The following is a 24,150-nucleotide window of genomic DNA, read 5'->3' as shown; positions in this document are numbered from 1 at the left end:
AAAATTTCACACCTTCTCGAATTTTTTTCTAGAAAGTGGATAGAATTTCGAAGGTATGTGTATTCACTAAAAATAATTGTAATTGTCCCTCGCAACCGAAAATAATTTTTCCAGAGCGATTTGAAACTTTTCAATTTCAGGGAAACGTATCAATGGTATGGTCAGACATTACATTTTCGGTAAGGAATTTTTTTCTCGAAACTGCGTAGGAATTCGGGGATATATCTATTGACCAAAAATGATTTTAATTAACCACTGCAACCAATAATAATTTTTTCAGAATGATTTGAAATTTTTTAATTTAATTGTTAATAACTTTTTAACGAAGCCTCCATCAACAAATTTGTACTCTTGATTTTCGTCTTATTTTGGCTTCTAGAATCTCCCATTAAAATTTTTTCCAGGGGTGGCCGAACACTCTGTATAGAAACTAAGAAGGTTCTTATCGAAGAAGAAATTATCGTCAGTTTGGGTTGAAACAACATAGAATTGAAGATAACATTAAGAGAACCTAGACAAGAATTAATTTTCAAGGAATATGCATATTTACAATCACTTGGGGTGGCAGTTACTAGTTTTAGTTATCAGAGGTATCATTTGACAAATCCACTCACCTGGAACACTTGCATTTCAGCAACCGAATGAACGCAGCCCTGAACGTTCTGTTGAAGATGGTATAAATGATTGGATTGATGGTGGAAGATACGTATCCGAGCCAGAGGCATGTGTCCACCACGTGGCCAGGCACCGGGCACTCGGGACACGCGGCAAAGAAGATGTTCAAAAGGAAGAATGGCGCCCAGCAGAGGACGAATGTGAAGAATACTAGGCCCAACACCTTGCTGGCCTTTTGTTCCGTGGCCACTGCGTTCGCTGCCAAGGATCTTCTTTTCGTTCGACCCGCTAGAAACCTAATCAAACGGATGTATTATTTAGGGAGATACGGATTTATCAGAGCTTACGAATTCTATCTATGCTAATTTTCCTTAGAATAACGTTCTTAAATGTTAGTTAAATCAATGGTGAAGATTCTGACGTGCTCAGGTACAACCAAACAGATAAACGGAAATGGAAAATGACTTTCGAAAGTATTGACGAAATCATCGTCGTAGGAGACGTTTGGTTCGACTGTCGTCGCGACAATACACGTTTCGAAAGTTCGCGATTACAATTGAATTTGCGGGCAATCGGAGGTTTGAACAATTTCGAGAAGGTCGAGATACGAGTGGCCCGTCGACACGCCATTTGCATTCGCAAATAGGTATTCGTGCTCAAAGGCTAATCCAGCACAGTCTCGCGCGGACGTAATACGTTCCGTGCTAACATTAATGCAAGATCAACCTCGCGCGCGGGGCAGTCGTCGCGCGAAAATCCCGAGGCAGGGAATTAAACAGACGAGCAATCTCTGCGAACCAGAGGGCCATTGATTTTCCACAAAACCCCAGCCACGGTGGAAAAACCATTTGCGAAAAAATATCGAAAACTGTTAACGACGCGTGACTACGATTATTCAACTGGAGTACAATAATAATTTGATAGTACGTTCACTTTCTTCTCACTTTATGGGATTAAGGAACAACTATTCCAATATTCTTAGAATCTCTACATATTCCCCATTAAAATACGCGTTGTTTGCCGTTTGAAACATTAAAATCGTCCAATCCGTTCAGAAATTATGATGTTTTAAAGATACGCATGAAATTTCAGTGAAACATATCAATGGTATGGTCAGACATATTTTCGGTTAGGAATTTTTTTCTCGAAAGTGCGTAAGATTTCGAGGGTATGTCTAATGATAAAAAATGCTTGTAAGGAACCCCCACAGCCGAAAATAATTTTTTAAAAACGATTTGAAATTTTTTAATTTTGTCAAAAAATTTCTCACTCTCTCGAATTTTTTTCTCGAAAGTGGATAGGATTTCGGGAGCATGTGTAATGACCAAAAATGCTTGTAATTGACCCCTTCAACTAAAAATAATTTTTTCAGAACGATTTGAAATTTTTTAATTTTGTCAAAAAGTTTCACACATTCTCGAATTTTTTTCTCGAAAGTGAGTAGGATTTCGGGAGTATGTCTAATGACCAAAAATGCTTGTAATTGACCCCTTCAACTAAAAATAATTTTTTCAGAACGATTTGAAATTTTTTAATTTTGTCAAAAAGTTTCACACATTCTCGAATTTTTTTCTCGAAAGTGAGTAGGATTTCGGGAGTATGTCTAATGACCAAAAATGCTTGTAATTGACCCCTTCAACTAAAAATAATTTTTTCAGAACGATTTGAAAATTTTTTTTTCGCCGAAAGATTTTGACACCTATTCGTAAGTATACCTCGCCTGTGGCTCAACGATATCGTTGTGTATAAACTTCTGCTGGTGTCGAAAGTTGTCTCCGCGGTACGAAGAATGAATTAATTTAACTTGTACTCTGAAACTCAACATTTCGTAGCCGGTGGTGGATTTATCATACACGGAAAATTTACCTCAAATTGAGGGTGTTAGGCGTGACGTTCAGTTGCAGCTTCAGGGCCCTCAAAGTGAAGTTTCTTGTTTCACGAGCAATGTTCTCCGGCGTTTGAGTGGCTTGATCCACTTTCGACGTCAGTTTCGTCCCAGCAGCGCTTCCGGTCGGACTTCCGGCTCCGTTCACAGAGAAATTCAACTGCGACCGAGGTTTACTCTGCTTCGTGCCCTTGCACCTGTTATATTTTAGAAAAACGTGGCGGCTGTAACTCGATTAAACCGAAAATCATTATCGTTTCTCGTGAAACACGATGTCGGTCATTTCGACGCACGAGGAGTATCAATCTCGAACAATTTTAAGTCTGTATATTAATAAGGGTGATATTCATCTTAAGACCAGGAAGTATTAAGAACTTGGGAAGTGGTGCCTGAGATATTGATGTGATTCCATTCGCGCGCTTCCAGGCCCTATGTTCAATGAATACTAAGACGGGCATAAAGGAAAATATAATTTCTCCAATTTTCCATTCTCCCTTTTTTCGTTCTAAGTACCGTCCCTCGGTCACGTTTCGCGAGTATTATTTTCCCCCGGTTAATTCTTTCTCCCGCTAATTCGATCGCCGGGACCCTTCGCGGCAATTTAGGTGTACGTCGACGCCATTAGCGAAGAAAGGTCGACGACAGAACGGGGGGAAAAAAAATTTTTAATTCCATTAATGCTCTCCGAGCGTCGCGCGGCTGTGTCCTCGTGGGAGTTAAATTGCATTCGCCGGCGTCAACATGGAAGACGCCGAACGTTCGAACGCTCCTCTTCTCGAGGTAAATTAATTACCCTCGATTTACAAGGGAACCGCGACGTCCGTCGAATAATAATTGCGATTGTTCAATGTGGCCAAATTTTGTCGAGTCAATGTCTTTTCGAAATCAAGAAATTCAATCTTCAATTTTGTTTCGAGTCGATACCGTAGCTGGGTCCAGAGAAAGCTATTATGTACGGAAAAAGACTGGGTAATTATGTGAACATCTTGTACAGAAATTTAAACCCATTTTCCATTAAATAAACAATTTATAATCAATAGGAATTGCTGAAACTTCCTTGGGTGTATAGTGTCAAAATAAATGTGAAATTAAACATGGAATACATCATAAATTAGAATAGTTGATATGGCCATAGGATAGGGAATGAAATGCCCTTTAAAATGAGCGTTTGTACGAGTCGATAGCTTTATTAGTTCCGGAGATATGACAATTTTTGTTTCAAGTTAAGCGTCAAAGTAAATGTCAAAATAAACATGGAAGATAGCATAAATTAGAATAGTTGATATGGCCATCGGATAGGGGATGAAATGCCCTTTAAAATGAGCGTTTGTACGAGTCGATAGCTTTATTAGTTCCGGAGATATAGCGATTTTAGTTTCAAGTCGATGCGGTGGCTAGTTCCGGAAATATAAGGGTCCGAGCGTTTGTTTACTACGGCCTTGTCAAGGTCGTTGACCGCGCGCGCACATTGAAAAGTAGGTCAGTCGGCCAGACGGTCACGAGTCACGTACGAAAAAGAGAGGTCCGGCGCGACGCGTCAGACGAAGACAGCGATAGTCGAATTAAGAAAAATACACTTTTACATAAATTACAATATCTCGAAAACGGTAAGTCCGATCGACAAAAACCAAAAGCCATTTTAAAGGGGAGGCTTTGCCGCTTCTAACAGTGCCTCAATAATAGAGAAAACACTAGTAGTTTCGGAACTACACGCGTCTAAAGTTTTAGTATTTTTAATACGCGTTAATCGGCTCTCGTAAGAAGGTGAGTGGAATTTTAAAAATTACCCTTTCACATAAATTACGATATCTCGAAAACGGAAAATCGGATCGACAAAAACAAAAAACCATTTTAAAGGGGAAGCCTTACCGCTTTTAATGATGTCTCAATAATTGACAAAACATTAGTAGTTTCGGAACTGCACGCGTCTAAAGTTTTACTACCTTTAATACTTTGCTCTTTGCTATTGCTAATAACAATTCACTATAGAGTTAAAGTGGAGGTTACAGGCTAATTCAAACGATACTTCCTATACACCAACCTAACGATTATTTCTCTTTTATTGATAGAAGAAAATAAATTTTTCACGCGATCGAATACTTTGGAGCGGTGATGTAAATCTGTGTTCGACAGTGATGGATAGAAAGATAAAGAAAGTAGCGGGCTTGCCTGTCGTTTCCAGCGCCGCCGGAAGTCCTCCACGCGTGTCTCGTTGCCAACGAGGCGGTGGTCGCGGTGCTGGTGCTCGACGTCGTGGAAGACGCCTTCGTCGAGGAGTATCTGCCACCTAGACGACGGAACTGATCCCTTTCGGGATGTTCAGCGACGAAACGCGCCTGCTGTCTGAGCAAAGGCACCGTTAGCACGTACGTGGCCACCATTACGATCATGGGGATGTAGAAGGCGATCAGCGAGCCGAACACGAAGAAGGCTCTGTTGTTGATCATACACGTGCCTGGCCGTGGCACAATATTCACGGGATTGATTATGCCTAGAAGATAAGAGGATTTAAATAATAAAAAAGAAAAAACTATACGAAGACACAAGAACCCGAGGAAATTTAATAAAAGCAGGATAAGGGAACGCCAGGAGAATATTTACTTTCTATTAAAAAGTAATTACAATGCAGAACTGTTCCGGAGAGATTATTTCGCAGACCATCTGGAATGCACATTGGAAACAGTTTGCAAATCGTTAATCCTGTTCGCTGCAATAGTCAACCGCATGCCAACGAATTAACTTGTGTTCTCTGCGAGCATACACAAATTGCACTAAGCCTTAGAGCGATGTAAACGTACAGGTTCGTCGATAGAATGGAGGATAAAAAAATAAAAAGATGAAATTGAACGCCGATACGAAACTCGCAGCGGCACGGTTCATTTTTCCTCGTCTGATTTCTGTGTACCGAAAAACAATTGCAGTTATTCGTCGAAACGCGCAAAAACGTAATCGTTTATCGACCGGTCGCGATGCACGAGGCCTTCGGTATCCAGGATAGCGTCGACTATCGAGGGATGCCTCCGTCGAGAGAAACGCGAGAAGTCGAGCCAGGGTACGCGTAACTTTTTCGTTTACCATCCCACTCGAATAGGCACTTAGCGAAAACTTCTATTTGGGCTCGCGTTGCTCTCCGAGAGACCGGCCGATCCGATTTCGTTCCGAGGAAAATGAACCCGCCTCGATATTTGTGGAAAACTCTTCCTCGGGGCGACCATCGTGTTCCTGAACCATGAATACGAAACGATCATGCTACGTAGTTTGGGGAAGACGGTTCTGATACCTTAACACGCTCGCTGCCGGCATACGAATCGCCGACGGATTCTATGTGCAACCGATTCGGAGCCACTTTAATAATTATGTTCAATATTCTTATATCTTTTAATGTCATTTGTTTGTAAGATACAATCAACGATAGAACCACCGGCAATTATGGTGTACAGTACCAAAGAGATCGAAACTGTGTTCGAATTTAAGAAAACGATAGAAATGAAAATTTCTATTAAAATGTATTTTGTACGAATATTTTTATTGTGAGAATCTCGACTGTTAACCTTATTTTCGTGACATAGGAAAATAATCCTACGTAAAATTATTTATTGGGTTCGAGGAAGCAGAGCGTTGCAATAACTCGGGGAAAGGAAGACGCAGCAAGCTAGGGAATATTGTGTATGTTGTAGTTTCGTGGATTTAGCTAGATTTACCTAATACTGTAATGGAACTAGAGACCAACATGGCGAGGAGCCACACGGCCGCGATCTTGAAACCGACCATTCGCTTGGTGGACGTGTGGCGCGTTCTTAGTGGGTTCCGGATGCCTAGGTAACGACCAAGCGAGATGAAGCACATGTGCATTATGCTCGCCGAGCACGCGAGCACGTCGCACGTTACGTATACGTTGCACCAGTGCACGCCGAACGGCCAGTACCCTAAAACAGAAAACGAATGTTTCTCTTCCAACACGTCAAGATCATACACGTAAGTCAAACCCCGCAATCTACAGTAACTCTCGAAATTGATCGAGTACTTTACTATATTACATCTTTCATTTAATCAAACTGTAATCTCTATTTGCAACCTCGTGGGAGTCGAGAAAGGAAGGCTCGCATTTGCCTTTTCGCTCTTGAACAATTGAAATCCGACTTCACGTCAAAGGCATACGATTTGGAATCTCGACTGCCCAGGCATTTTTACGGAAATACACGTTTTAAGACCCTCTGATCATATTTTAATTATTGAAAAAAAAGAAATTTCTTTTCTCAGTCCTAAGTATGAGCGTACATATGTATATTATTTCAGTTATTACTGGCTATTGCCAGCCTCTCTCTGCATCTGCTGACCTCTGCCAGCATGTGTGGGTCTCTTCTTGCCTCTGCTGGCTTCTACTGGCCTCTGCTAACCGCTGCTGACCACTGCTTATATTTCTGACAACGTATAACTACTACTGACTTCTGCCAGCCTCCGCTGGCCTCTGCTGACCACTGCTGGTTTCTACATGCCTTTACTGCTGACTAACTTGAGTTAGCAAGGTAATGTCATAAAACTCTTTTACCCAGTTATACCCCTTTTTACCTGAAGTATAAGGTAAAACGTACGAGGTACAAAGTACGACTACATGTACTTCTGAATTCTCCCACAGGCCTCCACTGTCTTCTGCTGGCCTCTGCTGACCACCGCTTATATATCTGACAACGTGCAACGATTACTACTGACTTCTGGCAGCCTTTGCTGGTATCTGTTGACCGCTGCTGACCACTCCTGATACTTCTAACAACGTATAACGATTACGACTGGCTACTGTCAACCTCTCCCAGCCTCTGCTGGCTTCTGCAGGACTTTACTGACCACCGCTTATATCTCTGACAACGTATAACGATTACGACTGACTTCTGCCAACCTCCGCTGGCCTCTGCTGACCGCTGTTCATCACTCCTGACACATCTGACAACGTACAACGATTACTACTGACTTCTGCCAGCCTCCACTGGCCTTTGCTGACCGCTGCTGACCACTCCTGATACTTCTAACAACGTATAACGATTACTACTGGCTACTGCCAGCCTCTACTGACCTCTGTCAGCATCTCCTGGCCTAAGCTAGCCTCTGCCAACATCTCCCGACGTCAGCTGACCATCGCTGACCACTACTGACCGTTGCTGACAACTTGTGACATGATATAATATAATATAATATGTTTATATGTATTAAAGTTTTGTATAATGTATATCTACGGCAATAAATGATATAATTTCAAAGAATTCTATGTATTCTCATCATTTTTTACCCCTCTTGCCCTATCCAAATCATTCCCTTAGTTATAAGACACTCCGAATCTTTTTCTTCTTCGATTTACTTTCGATTCTGAAATTTAATTAAAAAGCTATTACGTAACATTACGTAATGTTACATAATATTACGTAATTTTTGCCGAAAAATTTCGGCCGGAGAAATCTTAAAGAGCTGTTACGTAATATTACGTAATGTTACGTAATGTTACATAATATTACGTAATTTTTGCCGAAAAATTTCGGCCGGAGAAACCTTAAAGAGCTGTTACGTAATATTACGTAATATTACGTAATGTTACATAATATTACGTAATCTTCGCCGAGAAATTCCGGCCGGACAAATTTTAAAGAGCTATTACGTAATATTACGTAATATTACGTAATGTTACATAATATTACGTAATTTTTGCCGAAAAATTTCGGCCGGAGAAATCTTAAAGAGCTATTACGTAATATTACGTAATATTACGTAATGTTACATAATATTACGTAATCTTCGCCGAAAAATTTCGGCCGGAGAAATCTTAAAGAGCTATTACGTAATATTACGTAATGTTACGTAATGTTACATAATATTACGTAATTTTCGCCGAGAAATTCCGGCCGGGCAAATTTTAAAGAGCCATTACGTAATGTTACGTAATATTACGTAATATTACGTAATGTTACGTTTTTTTTGCCGAAAAATTCCGGCCGGAATTTTTGCCGCTGCCTGAAACTTCTTAAAAAGTTGGAGAGGGAAAGGGGAGTAAAAAATGATGATAAAACATAGAATTCTTTGAACTTATATAATTTATTGTCATAGATTTACATTATACAAAGCTTTAGTACATATATATCATGTCAGAAATTATAAACAAAGTCAGCAGTGGTCAGCAGTGGTCAGCAGTGGTCAGCAGTGGTCAGCAGAGGGCAGCTGACGTCAGAAGATGTTGACAGAGACGAGCTGAGGCGAGGAGATGCTGGTAGCGGTCAGCAGAGGCTCGCAGTAGCCAGTAGTAATAGTTGTACGTTGTCAGAAGTATCAGGAGTGGTCAGCAGCGGTCAGCAGAGGCCAGCAGAGGTTGGCAGAAGTCCGTAGGAATCGTTACACGTTGTCAGAAGTATCAGGAGTGGTCAGCAGCGGTCAGCAGAGGCCAGCAGAGGTTGGCAGAAGTCGGTAGGAATCGTTACACGTTGTTAGAAGTATCAGGAGTGGTCAGCAGCGGCCAGCAGAGACCAGCAGAGGTTGGCAGAAGTCAGTAGTAATCGTTGTACGTTGTCAGGTGTGTCAGGAGTGATTAACAGCAGTCAGCAGGGACCAGCAGAGGTTGACAGAAGTCAGTAGTAATCGTATACGTTGTCAGAAATATAAGCGGTGGTCAGTAAAGTCCATCAGCAGCCAGCAGAGGCAGGGAGAGGTTGACAGTAGCCAGTCGTAATCGTTATAAGTTTTCAGAAGTATCAGAAGTGATATCTGAAATAATATACATATGTACATTCATATATAGAGATAATAAAAAAAAGTTTCTTTTTCCGAACAATTAATTTATTGGATTTATTTTTGAAACAAGTTCCGTATTAAACCATCTTCATTTAAAAAAGACAATTTAAAGTGTCATAGTAATAGATGCAAACGAGGACGAGGAGAAAATTATAATGTGATTTACGGGCAAATTATCGAAGATGAAAAGAGTACGTCTATTTTTATTCGTTTCTTTTGATGGAATGATGCAAGTCCCATGTAGCGCCGATCCTTCTGCGTTCGATGAAAAAATAATTAGATAGAATTATAGCGCAGCAAAGTGGTCCTGAATGAAATATGCTGTCAGCCTCTTCTTTTAGTCTCTCTATCTTGTGTTAAAACGTGCAGTAAACGCTTTGAGTTTCGTTACTTTGCGCATGCAGAATGCAGTAGATGGTCGTTTGTGCTAAAAGTAAGAAACAAGTATCGTTAATTACGATAAAAAAAATAGTTCTAAACAAACATAGGAGTACTTCGTATTTCTATATTAAGGTGTTCTAAATTTTTATCATATTACTTGCTTATTACAGATTAATATCATTGATGTCAAAGATGTTAAAAACTATGAACCTATCTATACCAATATTGACGAAACTGTTCCAGAAAAGATCAAGTTGTAGAGGATATAAATTCTGATTTAATTATCATTTCATTAACGAATGTCGTAAAAATGATTAAAAATACTTATAGGGAGTAAATTTTCAATATTTGCAGACAATTTCAAAATCTGCAGAATAACGAACGGTCACGATGATACTCTCGGACTGCAAAATGATCCCATTAAATTCAGTAACTGGGGCAACGACGATAAAACGAGTTTACAACCTATTAAAATATTTTGTAACGAGATCGCTTCGACGGAAATCATACAACGTTGTACGATATTTTCATATAAATCGATTAATAAGATGCTCATGGTAACGAAAGAACCTTGATGAAAAGTCTTGTACGACTTATTAAAACACGGTAAGAAGTTACTTTATTCTACGATGAATTTCTTTGGATCATTTTTAATTATACCTAAGGTTTGCGAGTGCGTTCAAGGTAATATTAAGGGCTTTACAGTACTTTACATTTTAATGGACACGTGAGGACATGTTTGTCTCTGTCAGTAAAATTTAGCGCCTCGTATAAGGGTCATGAGCACGAAAGGATTAACCATTTGCTCTCCTATGGCATATCCTGCTCGTCATGAACTTTTATGACAATTGAAGAGCCTCAGAGAAAAACGATCATAGTTACAAGAAACGAAAGTTTCGGTGTTTTAAGAGCAAAGTCGGCGAGTGTTCTTAAGAATTCTGTTCCTTTTTTATTCAACGTTTCTGCGTGTGAATTTTCGAATTGAGTCTCCGTTAAGACTGTCAAAATGTTAGCTAAGAATGTTAGCTATTCCTAATTTAGAAAGAATAAAAATAAAATTTCTACATTTTCCAGTTTATATTTCTTTCTATGATAGTAACGCAAGTAAGGTGGAAAATATTATTTTCGATAGTGATAAGCTATTAAAACCTTGAAAGAAACTCTTATGGGCAGAGAACGTAGGAAATTTAATGGAAAAATTCTAGAACAGCTGGCAATTCCCGGAATAGGCTCTCCCTCGATAATGTTCGCGTCGCATAACCGAGCCAGCGAACGTTAGCGAGGGAGTACTGTACTTTGGGATCGACAGGTGACGCGTGTAACCATTTCCACGAAGCCGTGAGGCACACTTGTTCGCATAATTTTGTATCTAATGAAATTCCTCCGGGGCAAACTCTTCTCGATGTCGCGTCTGCCTCGAATTAATAACGCCTTCATGGAAATTTTTGCTGCCAGCTAACCGGCAACCTCGGACTAATTGCGGCCTCGAAACGAAATACTGCACTCGATAAACATTCGAAGAAAAATAGAAGAAAGTAGAAACTTTCTTCGTCGACAGCAACGACGCGACAGATTCAATTGTGCACTCGTTTAGTCGAAAGAAAGAACGATCCCAAATTGGGTAGAATATGTTAAATAGAACGCGACCTGTGTCAAGTAATTTTCACGGAAAGGAAATCAGTAGACTTCCAAATTCATTTCAAATATATTCAGTGACACTGAAAGAACTGAATTTGTTGCTCGATTTATTTCGTTTCAGATAACATCTAATATGCACGAAAATGTTAAAAAATTGTTCTTCTCTACGACTGTTTAATAATTTATGAACGAAATGAAGAATGGCACACCGCGCGTTTGGTGCAGTTTCATAAACACGCGTCTAGCGAAAATTGTAGCCCGAATTTCAAGCAGAGATGTCGAGCTTTTCGCCGTTTTGCTCGCTTTTAACATTTTCCCCTCTAATCTGCGCGAATGAAGTGAAACGGGTCAGCGAAACTCACCTAATTCGAGGCGTACAAACATAGTACGGCTTTATTTTGACAACGACGACGACGAATTTCGTTTCGTTCTTCTTTTTTTTTCGATTTTTGCTTTTTGGTTTTAGTGGAAATCCTGGAGGATTTGCAATGCCCAGTAACGAATGAATATTCTAGCACCTAACCCCTGTCGATTTTTCTTATAAATTTGTTTTTGATTTTTAATAAATTTGTTTGTCGCTGTACGGAAAAGTTGTATAGTACTTTTTTGTAGCCATCCATGAGCTCTACCACTCTCTAAAATTTCGTTGAAATATATTCACTATTGTTGGAGTTATGGTCGTTTGAAATTTTAACCACGTTTATGGTGGTTTTCTAATTTTACGGTGTTAAGGAATAACTTTTTCAATATTTTTAGAATTTCTATATATTCTCCATTAAAATACGCGTCGTTTGCTTTTTGAAACATTAAAATCGTCCAATCCGTTCGGAAGTTATGACGTTTTAAAGATACGCATGAAATTTCAGTGAAACATATCAATGGTATGGTCAGACATTATATTTTCGGTAAGGAATTTTTTTCTCGAAAGTGCGTAAGATTTCGAGGGTATGTCCAATGACCAAAAATGCTTGTAAGAGTCTCCCACAGTCGAAAATAATTTTTTCAGAACGATTTGAAATTTTTTAATTTTGTCAAACAATTTCACGCTCTCGAATTTTTTTCTCGAAAGTGGGTAGGATTTCGGGGGTATGTCTATTCACCAAAAATGCTTGTAATTGACCCCTTCAACTAAAAGAAATTTTTTCAGAATGATTTGAAATTTTTTATTCGCCGAAAAATTTAGGCATCTATCTACCCCCTGTCAATTTTTCTTTAGAATTCGTAATAAATTTGTTCGTCGCTCTACGGATATGTTGTCTAATACTTTTTTCTAGGTATCTATGAACTCTACTTCCAAACTAAATTTCAATGAAATCCGTTAACTATTGTAGGAGTTATGGCCGTTTGGAAATTGGACCACTTTTATGTGGTTTTTCTCACTTTGCGGGATTAAGGAACAAGTTTTCGAATATTTTTGGAATTTCTACATATGCTCCACTAAAATACGTTTTAATGGAAATCCCGGAGGATTTGCAATGCCAAGCAACGAATGAATATTCTGGTAAAATTTCTATCGCCTCGTCGGACTGCATTCGAATTCTGTACTTGTTGGCGCGCGGTTTGACCATGATTTTGCTTCGAACGCAACAAACATTTGGCGACAAAGTGTACGATGATTTCAAGATTCGAGAAAATGTTTCTTGTTGACTATTCAATAGAAAAATTGAAGTTGAATATGGTCTGTGCAAACATTTTTAGTAATAAAGAACAAATTTGACTGCAATTTTGAGGAAAATCTACTAAATTACATTATTACTTCCCCTAAATTACAACCAAAGAACAATTGATATTCCTTCGAGCTCTAGAAATTAATATTTGATTTGAGAAAATAAACTTTTGCCATCTCCTTGCGATATTCTCTGTTTACGAAAATTAGTTGCTATTTGTTTCGACGTAATCAACATTCCAAAGGCGGAGTCGAAGTTTCACAGACAAAGTAATCTAATCAGAGTGCCATTTACATCGACAAAATGGTCCCGCGCTATCTCCCGAGGACTACAAAACAGGCATTGTAATTTCAAACATACTGGAAAGAAACTTCGACGACGAAGTTAAAGAGCGTAGAACACTGGTTGAATTGAAAATGGAATTTTGCAAGGTCTTTGTGCGAGCTGCGTTCTATGACGAATCTCTGGAGAGCCGAGTGGTTGGAAAAATGGGAAAAATGGGACCCAAGGCTCGAGATGTTTTCGAAAGGACGACGCGTCTTCCGCGGAACTCCTTTGCAACGGAAATATGTGTACAGAGCGCAGTAAATCCGGATATTTAAATAGAAATGTACGCTCGAAATAATCCTCGATGTTCGTTAGTACGTCAAATATGAATTTTGTCGTCCACGGTGCTGGAACGAATATTTGCAGCTGTTCCTTGTTTATCGACAATTATTGCGCCGCGAGGCAAACCAGATATTACAAAGAGACACGATGGCCGCGTTAGAAACAGTTAAATATCATCACGAATACAACAATTCCGATAGAAGCACTCTTGTCACCCTATGCACTTAACATCGAAAATGTTGATCCGAATAATTCCCAACGTTTCTGCTTTTAGGGCACTTCTGTCCCTTCTGCTCGAGCCTTCATCGATGAGGTAAACAAGGCTCGACTCGAATCTTTTATTCTGCAAACGGGTCAGGGGTTTCTCGTTAGTAACAAAAAAAATGTGTCGTTAAAACCAACGACTTTCGTCGATGCATTTCTCGAGCGACGAATTGGTTCTCCAAGATGGCCGATCATCGTCTATCGCGAGCAATAAATCACTATGACACGATGTCGATCTTCCTTGGCGTCCTTCCTTGCAGGACCCCATTAGCTGTGCTCATTATCTAGCTGCTCCATATCGTCGTTATAGTCGAGGAAAGTCTGCAGGAGGCCGGGACGGGAAGAGATGCTCAAAGAGAATCGCGTCAAAAATAGACCCAAAGAATGGGCCAAAGTGTCACGAGACGATGGTCTACTCCTATTATTCTGTCGAGAGCTCAGGAAGTATCCCGATAGTTGCAAGGAAATGGGATTTCACCACTCGTAACTCGTATAACTCGACAAGTTAAATAATATTCCTAGACTCTGCAGCCTTATTTTCTGTGGACAGTTTCGAGGAACACTTGACGGTTCATAGATCTAGGCCACGTATGAATAAACATTCGTGTTCCAGTTCTACGCTCTTCTAAAATTTATTTAATGCAAATATTTAACTCCAACGTGGTCAGAAATTAAATGAACGTAATTTGAAAGCAATGATCCTCGACAAAAATTTCGAAGTACGTTCATGCTATTCGTTGGAGTGATCTCCGTGGCTTCAATACTTGGCAGTAGCTATAAATATAGCCGGCTAATTTCAAGTATAAATAAAGAGTATTAATGTGAACTGCGTTTAGTTTATTAAAAGAAAATTTTGTTAACGTTAATAAAACATTTCGTTTGCTAAAATGTCGTAACAAGTTATTGTACATAATAAGTTGCCCTTTACAAACCTTAAGGTGCTTAGAAAAATTAGACACGTTATCAAAACCCACAAATTTACATGGAATTTCGTTAAGCAAAATGCAATTTTTATACAGCGAAATTTCGTTTACTTTGCATCTGAAATGTTCTGAATCTGATAGCGCGGGAAGTAAAGTTACCAAATATATACGGAGCTCAACCTCGATGAGAACGAAGCCACTGGAGGATTAAGAAAAAACGAGAAAAAAGAAAAAAAACGGAAAGGAAAACAGAATCCGTGCGACCACAAAAACCATTCGAGCCAGTCTCCAAGGGATTCTCGACTTCGCAAAGCCGATTTTGCGGTATTAAACACCCAGTTGGCTGGATTTCGGGAACGAACCGGCGAAAGCTGCGAATATCGTTGTTAATGCTTCGGATCTCACGGTCGTTCTCGCCTGGCTCGAGCCAAGAAAGGACCATTGGAAAAATCGGAAACGTGACACGAAAATATACCGACGAATCTCGCGTGGGAAGCGAGGCGATCTGAAATTTTGCAACGTAAGAGAACGATGCCCCGAAAGATTCCGAGACTCTCGACTTCTGCTTTCAAGTAGAACGAGACTCTCGTTAGAACCATTTCACGTTAAATCGATCACTTTCGTGCCACCAGGTCGGGAATTCTGATGATATTCAAATACATTGCATCGGGTTGTTCGAAAAGTAGTGCCCTGTATACAGGGTGTTCGGCCACCCGTGGGGGAAATTTTAATGAGAGATTCTAGAGGCCAAAATAAGACGAAAATCAAGAATACTAATTTGTTGGTGGAGGCTTCGTTGAAAAGTTATTAACATTTAAAGTTCCACCTACACTGAATTTTTTTCTCGAAAGTGGGTAGGATTGCGAGGATATGTGTAATGACCAAAAATGCTTGTAAGAGACCCTCACAGCCGAAAATAATTTTTTCAGAACGATTAGAAATTTTTTAATTTTGTCGAAAAATTTCACACATTCTCGAATTTTTTTCTCGAAAGTGGGTAGGATTTCGAGGGTATGTCTATCCACCAAAAATGATTGTAATTGATCCCCACAGCTGAAAATAATTTTTCCAGAACGATTTGAAATTTTTTTTTCGCCGACAAATTTCAGGGAAATATCTCAATGAATGGTCAAACATTACATTTTCGGTAAGGAATTTTTTTCTCGAAAGTGCGTAGGAATTCGAGGGTATGTCTATTGACCAAAAATGATTGTAATTGACCACTGCAACGAATAATAATTTTTTCAGAATGATTTGAAATTTTTTAATTTAATTTTTTAATAACTTTTTAATGAAGCCTCTGTCAAGAAATTGATATTCTTGATTTTCGTCTTATTTTGTCCTCTAGAATCGCCCATTAAAATTTTTCCCAGGGGTGGCCGAATACCCTGCATTTAGTAGAAAATAATATTCATGAAATATTTTACCTATAAATGTTCAATGTCTTTCATTTTTTGCAACCCCACCTATTTGAATCCTACATTCAAGACGAAGTGCACATTTATTATTCATTAGTAATCATCAAATGACAGGTTTGTTATTTATGAGAAAATAAATTCAGAATTTAGTTACCATATATTTTGCGAGCAATATTTAATCATCTAAGTGAAAATCCCTGTCACCGAGAATATCCAAGCTAAATTAAAACCGCCAGATGCGTTCCCTGTCGCGGATCAGACGCTATCAGAATCCCTTTTGACATCGAAATATCGTCAAGGGAAGCGTTATTTTATTTTATACGTAGTTTCCATCAGTGAAGGCTTGAGATGTCCCTTAGCGAAGGCGGAAATTCCCTTGAACGAAGGAATGATCGCGAGCTTTCAATTAATGCCCAGTATCGATCCGGTCTTCTTCAAAAGGTTCCAGCATCAACACATTCACGAATAAAAGGATGCAATTATCTTGAGTGTAACGACAAGGACACGGCGAAAGGGGTTTGTTCAGCCCTTAAGATTCGTGGAAATCGAGTTTCGTCGACATCGTTCTCCTAGCAGAGATGTTTTGTTATGTAAATTTCTCTCGTATCCTACGATCGATTTAAACGGAAAGACTATGATTAAGATTATTAATAATAAATACTATCAAAGACCAAATCTCGCAAACGTAAGGCCATAATAATTCTACAGACTTTTCCACAGGTTCAGAAATGTGCCCATTGTCAAGAAAGAAGGATCGTGGAACAAAAACTGAAAGGAGGGATTCATTTCGGAGATTCAAAGGGCTCCTTTTTCTCGAAATAAAGGTAAATCCGTACAAATGTTTCAATTAACGAACCTTTGTTAACTCGCACGTTGAATGGTTTTGGTTTTCAATAAATTGTAAAAGAAACTTGCAAACGATCGTTAAATAAATTCCTGTGATAATTGGACAAAAATCTGTTGGCAAGGGAGACAAAATAAATAGTATTATTTACCGTGTTTAATTGTAGCAGAATATTAATAAATAAACGTAGTGATACAGTAACCATGCTAATTAATCCAACGCTCCATTTAACTATATCTGGCTCGGAGGTTATTATAGCGAACGTAACAATACGTAACCGAGCATGATACAGTAATTACCGTCGCATTATGTGGTTGCCTTATTGTTTCCCCTAAATAGACCGCCCCCATAGCGAGATGCATCATGCGATAAACTTCTACGAGGAAGAGTTCTTTGCATGCGGGCAACAGTCTTCACGGACTGAAAATTTCCACGAATAATGGCTAAAAGGATACATAAAGAAGAGAATTGATCTCTTTTCTTAAGTGCAAGTAACATTAACCCTTTGCACTCCGAATTATATCTCAATTTTGTTACCAGCAGCATCCAACGCTTTTAAGTGTTTTATTTGAAATTTACCTGTTAAACTATCTGTTTTACTTACACTGTTGTTGTATTTTGTAATTTTCAAGTGTACCGTATCTCTTTGGTTTGGATTTGAAAAAATGTCGAGTGGAACTTGACGAAGGAGCTCCAGAGATAAAAATTGATGTCGAGCCACACTCGACATAGGAGTGCAAAGGGTTAAGACTTGGATTACAGGGAAAGAATTTAAAAATTATTCTTTAATTTCTTCGCTACTTTCTAACTATTACAGAAATTTAAAATTAAATTTTTCCGTGGTCCTAACAATTACAGTGCACGAATACGAATAATGACTAAAAAGATACATAAAGAAGAGAATTGATCTTTTTTCCTAAGTGCAAGTAACTTTAAGACTTGGATTACAGGGAGAGAATTTAAAAATTATTCTTTAATTTCTTCCCTACCTTTTAACTATTACAGAAATTTAAAATTAAATTTTTTCGTGGTCCTAACAATTAGAGTGTACGAATACGACTGGTAGCTGTAGATTCTTTGGATGGAAAGGGTTGAAACATCGTAGACTTAGAACTTCCGAATAAAAACTGGTCTCCGAAACATCCGATTCGCGTTCGGTGAACAGAGACTGGATCGAGTGTGTGCAGAATCTCTCGAGAGGATCTGAAATTTTAGTCTTGGAAAAAGAATCGAGTCGGGGGCGTTCGATCTACCGAACACGCGTGTAACTCGAATGTGTACGGTGTATGTATAACCCCGCGCACGTAAATAAACGGGTAAATAGGAATTCTGCTCGTACCATCCATATTTTCGTTCCTGGATTGCTCCCGAGACCAGCGAAAATCGCATCGCGGCGAAGACATTTTTAATATTTCGAACAGCATCGATGCCACGCTCGGAATACTCTCGTCGAGCGAAAGGAAATTTCTTCTTGAAGTAAGATAATTTTATCCGAGACAAAATTATGCTTCCTCGTAAATAAATTATATTTTCTTTAGCGCACATATGCTTCGTTATGGGTGAAAAATAACCGTCGAAATGCTGTTTACCGTTGCAAAATAATTGCTCATCCGGGGTCCACGATATAATAACAAAGTGCAAATTGACTCGGTTGAAATTCGTGTGGTGAAATACGACAGTTATGGACTTTTAATAGGATAAACAACTGTTTGTTCCTGAATGTAGTGAATTAAAGCTGTCGTTCTTATCTCGAGATCCTTAAATCGGAGCACTTTAGACGGTAACGTTTTGAGCCGGAGAAAAGGGGGCATTTTTTTAATACGTTTCACGTGACTTCCAGATAAAAGCGTGACGTACGTACGTCTCCAAACACGTATTGTTCGCGAAGGCTGGATAGACAAACACGAATGGTACGCATCGTTATCACGAGACAGTGCCAGCTCAAAAAGAATGCATACGAAATTCAGGGGCGAGACCTTTATTTTCAAACTGGGTCATTTAATCATACGACGAAACCGCCTCGGATCAAAATGTACACGACCACGTCGACGCTCCTCTATACATACATAGTTAATGAAACACGTTACCGAACGGTCCCCTGGTATCGTGCATTTTAATGCAGTTACGCGCGATGCGACGATTTCGTTGGTATTTCGTTGTTGCATCGGGGATCGGCTGATCATATCGTTTCGCCATGGCGATTTCACGCCAATTAATACTCGATCGAAGGCACCGACTAATTCTAATTGTTTCAAACAAAATCTTATTACGTTAGGTTGTGCAATAAGTTCGTGTATTAAATTTGTTCAAAATTGTTTTTGACGTTATCACTAATGTATCACTTTCATTCAATTGTCCTTTACGATTATAATTTATGTTGAATGTTACTTTTCCGTTGTTTCAAGTAGAACACAAAATTATTAATCCCTCTCTGGCAGATGGATGTCAATTCTTTCCAAACTGCGCATTCCGCTTCGATTAGCGGTCATTTGAACGGAAATTGGCCCGAGTGGAGCGCAGTACTCGTTACCATCGACCAGTGAACATCCAATATACATCATGACAATCAGTCTGAGGCTCGTATTGTCGAGCGAAACCAAGTGACGCCTGTCCATCGCGAAATTTCGCGTTAATACGCTACAAGTGGCTCGAATTCGAGCGCTCAAGAACAGCGCACGCAGATTGGCGTTTTGGGAGAGCTTCCGCGTGTCACAGACGATCCGATTCACCTCTGGAGTTAACCCGAACCTAATCCAAACCATTTTCGACGCTGCTCGCCGTACGACGCGCGGAACAAAGCCGTTTGTCCTATTCAAGCCCCAGACCGTAGGTCCCGAAGTGTGGGAATTTCGCTGCAACGATCTGTGGCGATCCTGAAGCCTAACCGAGTAGAAATTTCCGATCAAAGCGGAAATTAGTTGGGAATAGACGCGATATTAGTAAATATGATATTGTAGGTGGAGCCTGATGTTTGCTGTAAGAATTAATTTTTGTAAATTTCTCATTGCGACGATGCTTTCCAGGCGAATTGCAAAGAAATGAGAAATTAAGTGTTCAAATTGTAGATAGCTCATTTATATTTTGTTTTTTTAACATTTGACATGTACCAATTATATCAATTAGTAAATGGTTTAATTTGAGAATTTTAGTTGAAAGAAATTACAATCATAACGAAAGTTGTTTATCTTAACATTAACATTCCTACCATGACCGCTCAATCGACCAGTCTTTCTTTTTCCCTTTTACGAGACAACGTACTTATCATTTTTGCATTATATGTATAAAAAGAATTTTTTAATTTTAATCGAATAGAAGATAAAATGTCCTTGAAAACGAATTTTGTTCCATGTCGATACCGTAGTTAGTTCTGGAGAAAACAATTATTTAAGAAAAAGTACTGGCTAGTAATTACGCAAACATCCTGTATTTAAATTTAAATTAATTTTCAATGAAATAAACAATTTATGATCCAGTCGTACGATCAATAGAAATTGTTGAAACTTCTTTGAATGTATAGTGTCAAAATAAATTGCAAAATAAACATAGAAGAAAGCATAAATAGTAATAGTTTTTACATTCATCAGATAGGGGATGAAATGCCCTTTAAAATGAGCGTTTGTGCGAGTCGATAGCTTTATTAGTTCCAGAGATATGATATTTTTTGTTTCAAGTTGAGCGTCAAGGTAAATGTCAAAATAAACATGGAAAATAGCATAAATAATAATAGTTCACATGTTCATATGGTAGGGGATGAAATGCCCTTTAAAATGAGCGTTCGAACGAGTCGATAGCTTTATTAGTTCCGGAGATATAGCGATTTTAGTTTCGACTCGATGCGGTGACTAGTTCCGGAGATATAAAGATCCGAAGCTTTGTTTACTACGTCCTTGTCAAGGCCGTTGACCGCACGTGACCGTAGTAAATAGTAAACGTGACGTCACTCGGTCACTCGGTTAGTGGGTCAACGTGCGACAAGGAGGTCCGGCGCGACGCGTCAGACGGAGACAGAGATAGTCAAATTAAGAAAAATACACTTTTACATAAATTACGATATCTCGAAAACGGAAAGTCCGATCGACAAAAACCAAAAGCCATTTTAAAGGGGAGGCCTTACCGCTTCTAACAATGCCTCAATAATTAATAAAACACTAGTAGTTTCGGAACTGCAGACATTTAAAGTTTTAGTATTTTTAATACGCGTTAATAGGCTTGCGTAAGGCGGACAGTGGAATTTTAAAAATTACCCTTTCATATAAATTACAATATTTCGAGAATGGAAAGTCGGATCGACAAAAACAAAAAACCATTTTAAAGGGGAGGCCCTACCGCTTCTAATGATGTCTCAATAATTGACAAAACATTAGTAGTTCCGGAACTACACACATCTAAAGTTTAACTATTTTAATACGCATTGTAAGACTGTTTTAAGGCAGTGGAAACTGAAGATTCTCTCCTTTCATCTTTGCTATGTATTCCCTATTTACATCGGAAGCTATCCAGAATTTGATACCAAATTTTACCCAGTTCAAATATAAATAATTCAACCGGTCAACCGGTCGTGGAAGGCAAGAGAGACTACATATTTTTCTCAGAAAATAAACAATAAGAATAGATGTGAATATTGTAAAATTCATTGTACGTATACTATAAGAAAAGTCGTGAAGTTAAATGGCGCTAAAATAATATTGTGTGTTAGAAATTCTAAACGAAATTTTAAAAACGGTCATTCGACCAGTCGCGGTAGGTTTAGTGTTAAATCCCGGGCCCAGACGTTTCATTTTCCAAGAGAGCTTCGTTCGAGAACCACTGCTGACTAACATTTTCCTGACAGTAATCGAGTTTAAACCGTGTATGATCATAACTATAAACAAATATAACCGTGTTGTGTTCAGTTTAAAGCGAACCGCGACTCCGGCAGTTGGCAGAGGACCACGAAAGGTTAAATATTTGCTCGAGTTCGTTTAATATGTGGTAGTGCCAGAACTCGCATTACTAGAATGACCACCATGTTTAAAGACATCTCTGTGCTCGCGTAAGCTAGTACACCGGCATTAATTCCGTAATTCCAGAAACGATCGTAAAATAGTTCTGTCCCATATGCGCGCTGCCGTATTAAGTTTATCCTCGAGATGAAATTTTCCAACTGGTTTCAAAAAAAAAAATCGTATTCAGAGCAAAGATCGTGGAAACACCTATTATAATTAATATATTATTACAGCGTATAGTATATAAGAAGATAAATCATCTTTCTACGTTCATCTGGGGTATATAACTCTTTTGGAATCGATATAATATTGGTTCTACATAACAGTTCTTCGCAACTGTTCCAAGAATTGAAACCGATATCGTAACTGTTTTCAATCCATGGTGGAGAGAGAACTGGAACGGCTGCGATCGTGAAAAGTAAAATTTAACAAGCTGTGGTGCCCACAATATGGTTTAAATTTTTCTCATATGGTTATTTCAACCTCTAACTGGTATTATGGGGTATAAAATAAAAGCATATATATAAAATTCGCATTTAGACTGAACTAAAATGAATGCAGGTTGGTCACGAAGAGCGAAAAACAGATTTAAAGAATTTTTGTTAAGTAATTTCTCTTAATCAAGAGAACTTGACAAATTTTACTATTTAATAAACATTCGAAGCATTCATTGTGACACAGAGTAGCCTTCGAATTATTATAGAATTCACACAAGGGAATTTTCCTTATTGTTAGCTTCTTGCAGTGTGTTAGCGTCTGACTATGTACCGTTCGATACTACTTAAATTTCCTTTAAGTGGATTAAACAAATGTTTTTCCATTAAGATTAAAACGCCTACAAGCAAATTTGTTGTCTTTGAAAATGTCTAAAGAAACAAAAATATTCTTATATCATTCGTATATTTTTCCTACATTAATATTTCAAAGGTGAAAAATCACAAATCATTTTTTTCTGTTTCTTAAACAATTGTACATTCGCCACACTATCAACATCCGTAAATTTAGCGTGAAAATTGTAGTTATTTAACAATTATTCTTTTGTTTAAAGCTCAAACACATTACCAGATTTTCGAATTTCACTCTAATCTTTGCGAAACGATGTTTTAAAAATTTCGTTCGCTAGAAAAGCGCGGAAAGTAGTAATCGATTACGTAACTTTTAGTTGGAGCGCCGCTTTAAGTCCCTGGTCGAAATTTCGCGATCGCGACGAACGAAATTCGTAGATAACGCAGCTACGGAGGCGCTATACGGGAATTCAGGATGAAAAATTAACCGCTAACGACCACGCTAGCGAACATACGCGGTTCCCCGATTCCAGGAGGCTTGCAAATTGCCATTTTTACCCGAAATCCCGGGCGAATTTCCATTTTTGACGCGAACGAAAAACCGAACCGCCGAGTGTCGGTCAGCCTTCTATAAAAACAAAATATATCTCAATTGCGGTCGACGCAGCTGCAGTTTCCATCGCTGTAATTCCAGCTTTTTTTTCGACAAGTCCATTCATCAAGTTCCGGACCTTCTCGCGAATCCTCGAATCTCGCGGAAATAATAAATTCTCCACGTTTCGCTGGCGTAACGCGTCCCGATTCTGGACAATACGGCCCTTTTTCCGCAAATCTGGAACGCGCTGTACAGGTTCAATCAACCGACTGACCTACCATCGATGACTGCGTTTTCCAGGACTCGAACGAAATTGTTAAAGAACAATGTCAAAAATCGTCGATTTTTTGGAAAAATTCTTTCAACTCGCGTTTCTAGGCTCTTAAAAGCGAAAAGTTCAGAATTCGTTCAGAAACAACGTGGTAAATATTTTAGGGAATAGTTCTATACGTTAAATATAATTAACGTGAAAAAAATCACTCAGTCAAATGAAAATGAATTATCAAATATCTATCCACTTTGTGTGCTCGATGCAAATACACCAGTCGCAAAATTTTCCATATTCCCTCGCGCGTGTAAATGTAATAGAAATAGAGTAGATGGATAATTAATGGGAGAAAAATCATTTACGTCTAGTCGATTGAAAGTGAATTATCAAATATCAAATTTGTCTACGTCGCGTGCTCGATGCAAATATCTAGTCACAAAATTTTCCATATTCCCTCGCGCGTGTAAATTTAATAGAAATAGAGTAGGTGGATAGAAACATTGTT

The 24,150-nt window shown here is 38.7% G+C and overlaps 1 protein-coding gene across 6 annotated transcripts in view; it reads right to left on the bottom strand.

The window, feature by feature from the left end:
• Positions 1-24,150, bottom strand: part of 5-ht2a (5-hydroxytryptamine receptor 2A) — a 56,137-nt gene that overhangs the window by 1,820 nt on the left and 30,167 nt on the right. For all 6 annotated transcript variants that reach the window (XM_076765900.1, XM_076765903.1, XM_076765901.1 and 3 more), the window contains 4 exons: positions 6,202-6,426; positions 4,670-4,991; positions 2,482-2,697; positions 615-911 (listed from right to left, as the gene is read on the bottom strand). In XM_076765900.1, coding sequence (XP_076622015.1) covers positions 615-911; positions 2,482-2,697; positions 4,670-4,991; positions 6,202-6,426 — 1,060 coding nt within the window. The remainder of the gene's footprint in view (positions 1-614; positions 912-2,481; positions 2,698-4,669; positions 4,992-6,201; positions 6,427-24,150) is intronic.

Source organism: Colletes latitarsis, chromosome 5, assembly GCF_051014445.1.
Source record: "Colletes latitarsis isolate SP2378_abdomen chromosome 5, iyColLati1, whole genome shotgun sequence".
In the NCBI taxonomy this organism is placed as follows: domain Eukaryota; kingdom Metazoa; phylum Arthropoda; class Insecta; order Hymenoptera; family Colletidae; genus Colletes; species Colletes latitarsis.
The sequence above is the reverse complement of the archived record's forward strand: the minus strand, read 5'-3'. Positions and strand labels throughout refer to the sequence as shown.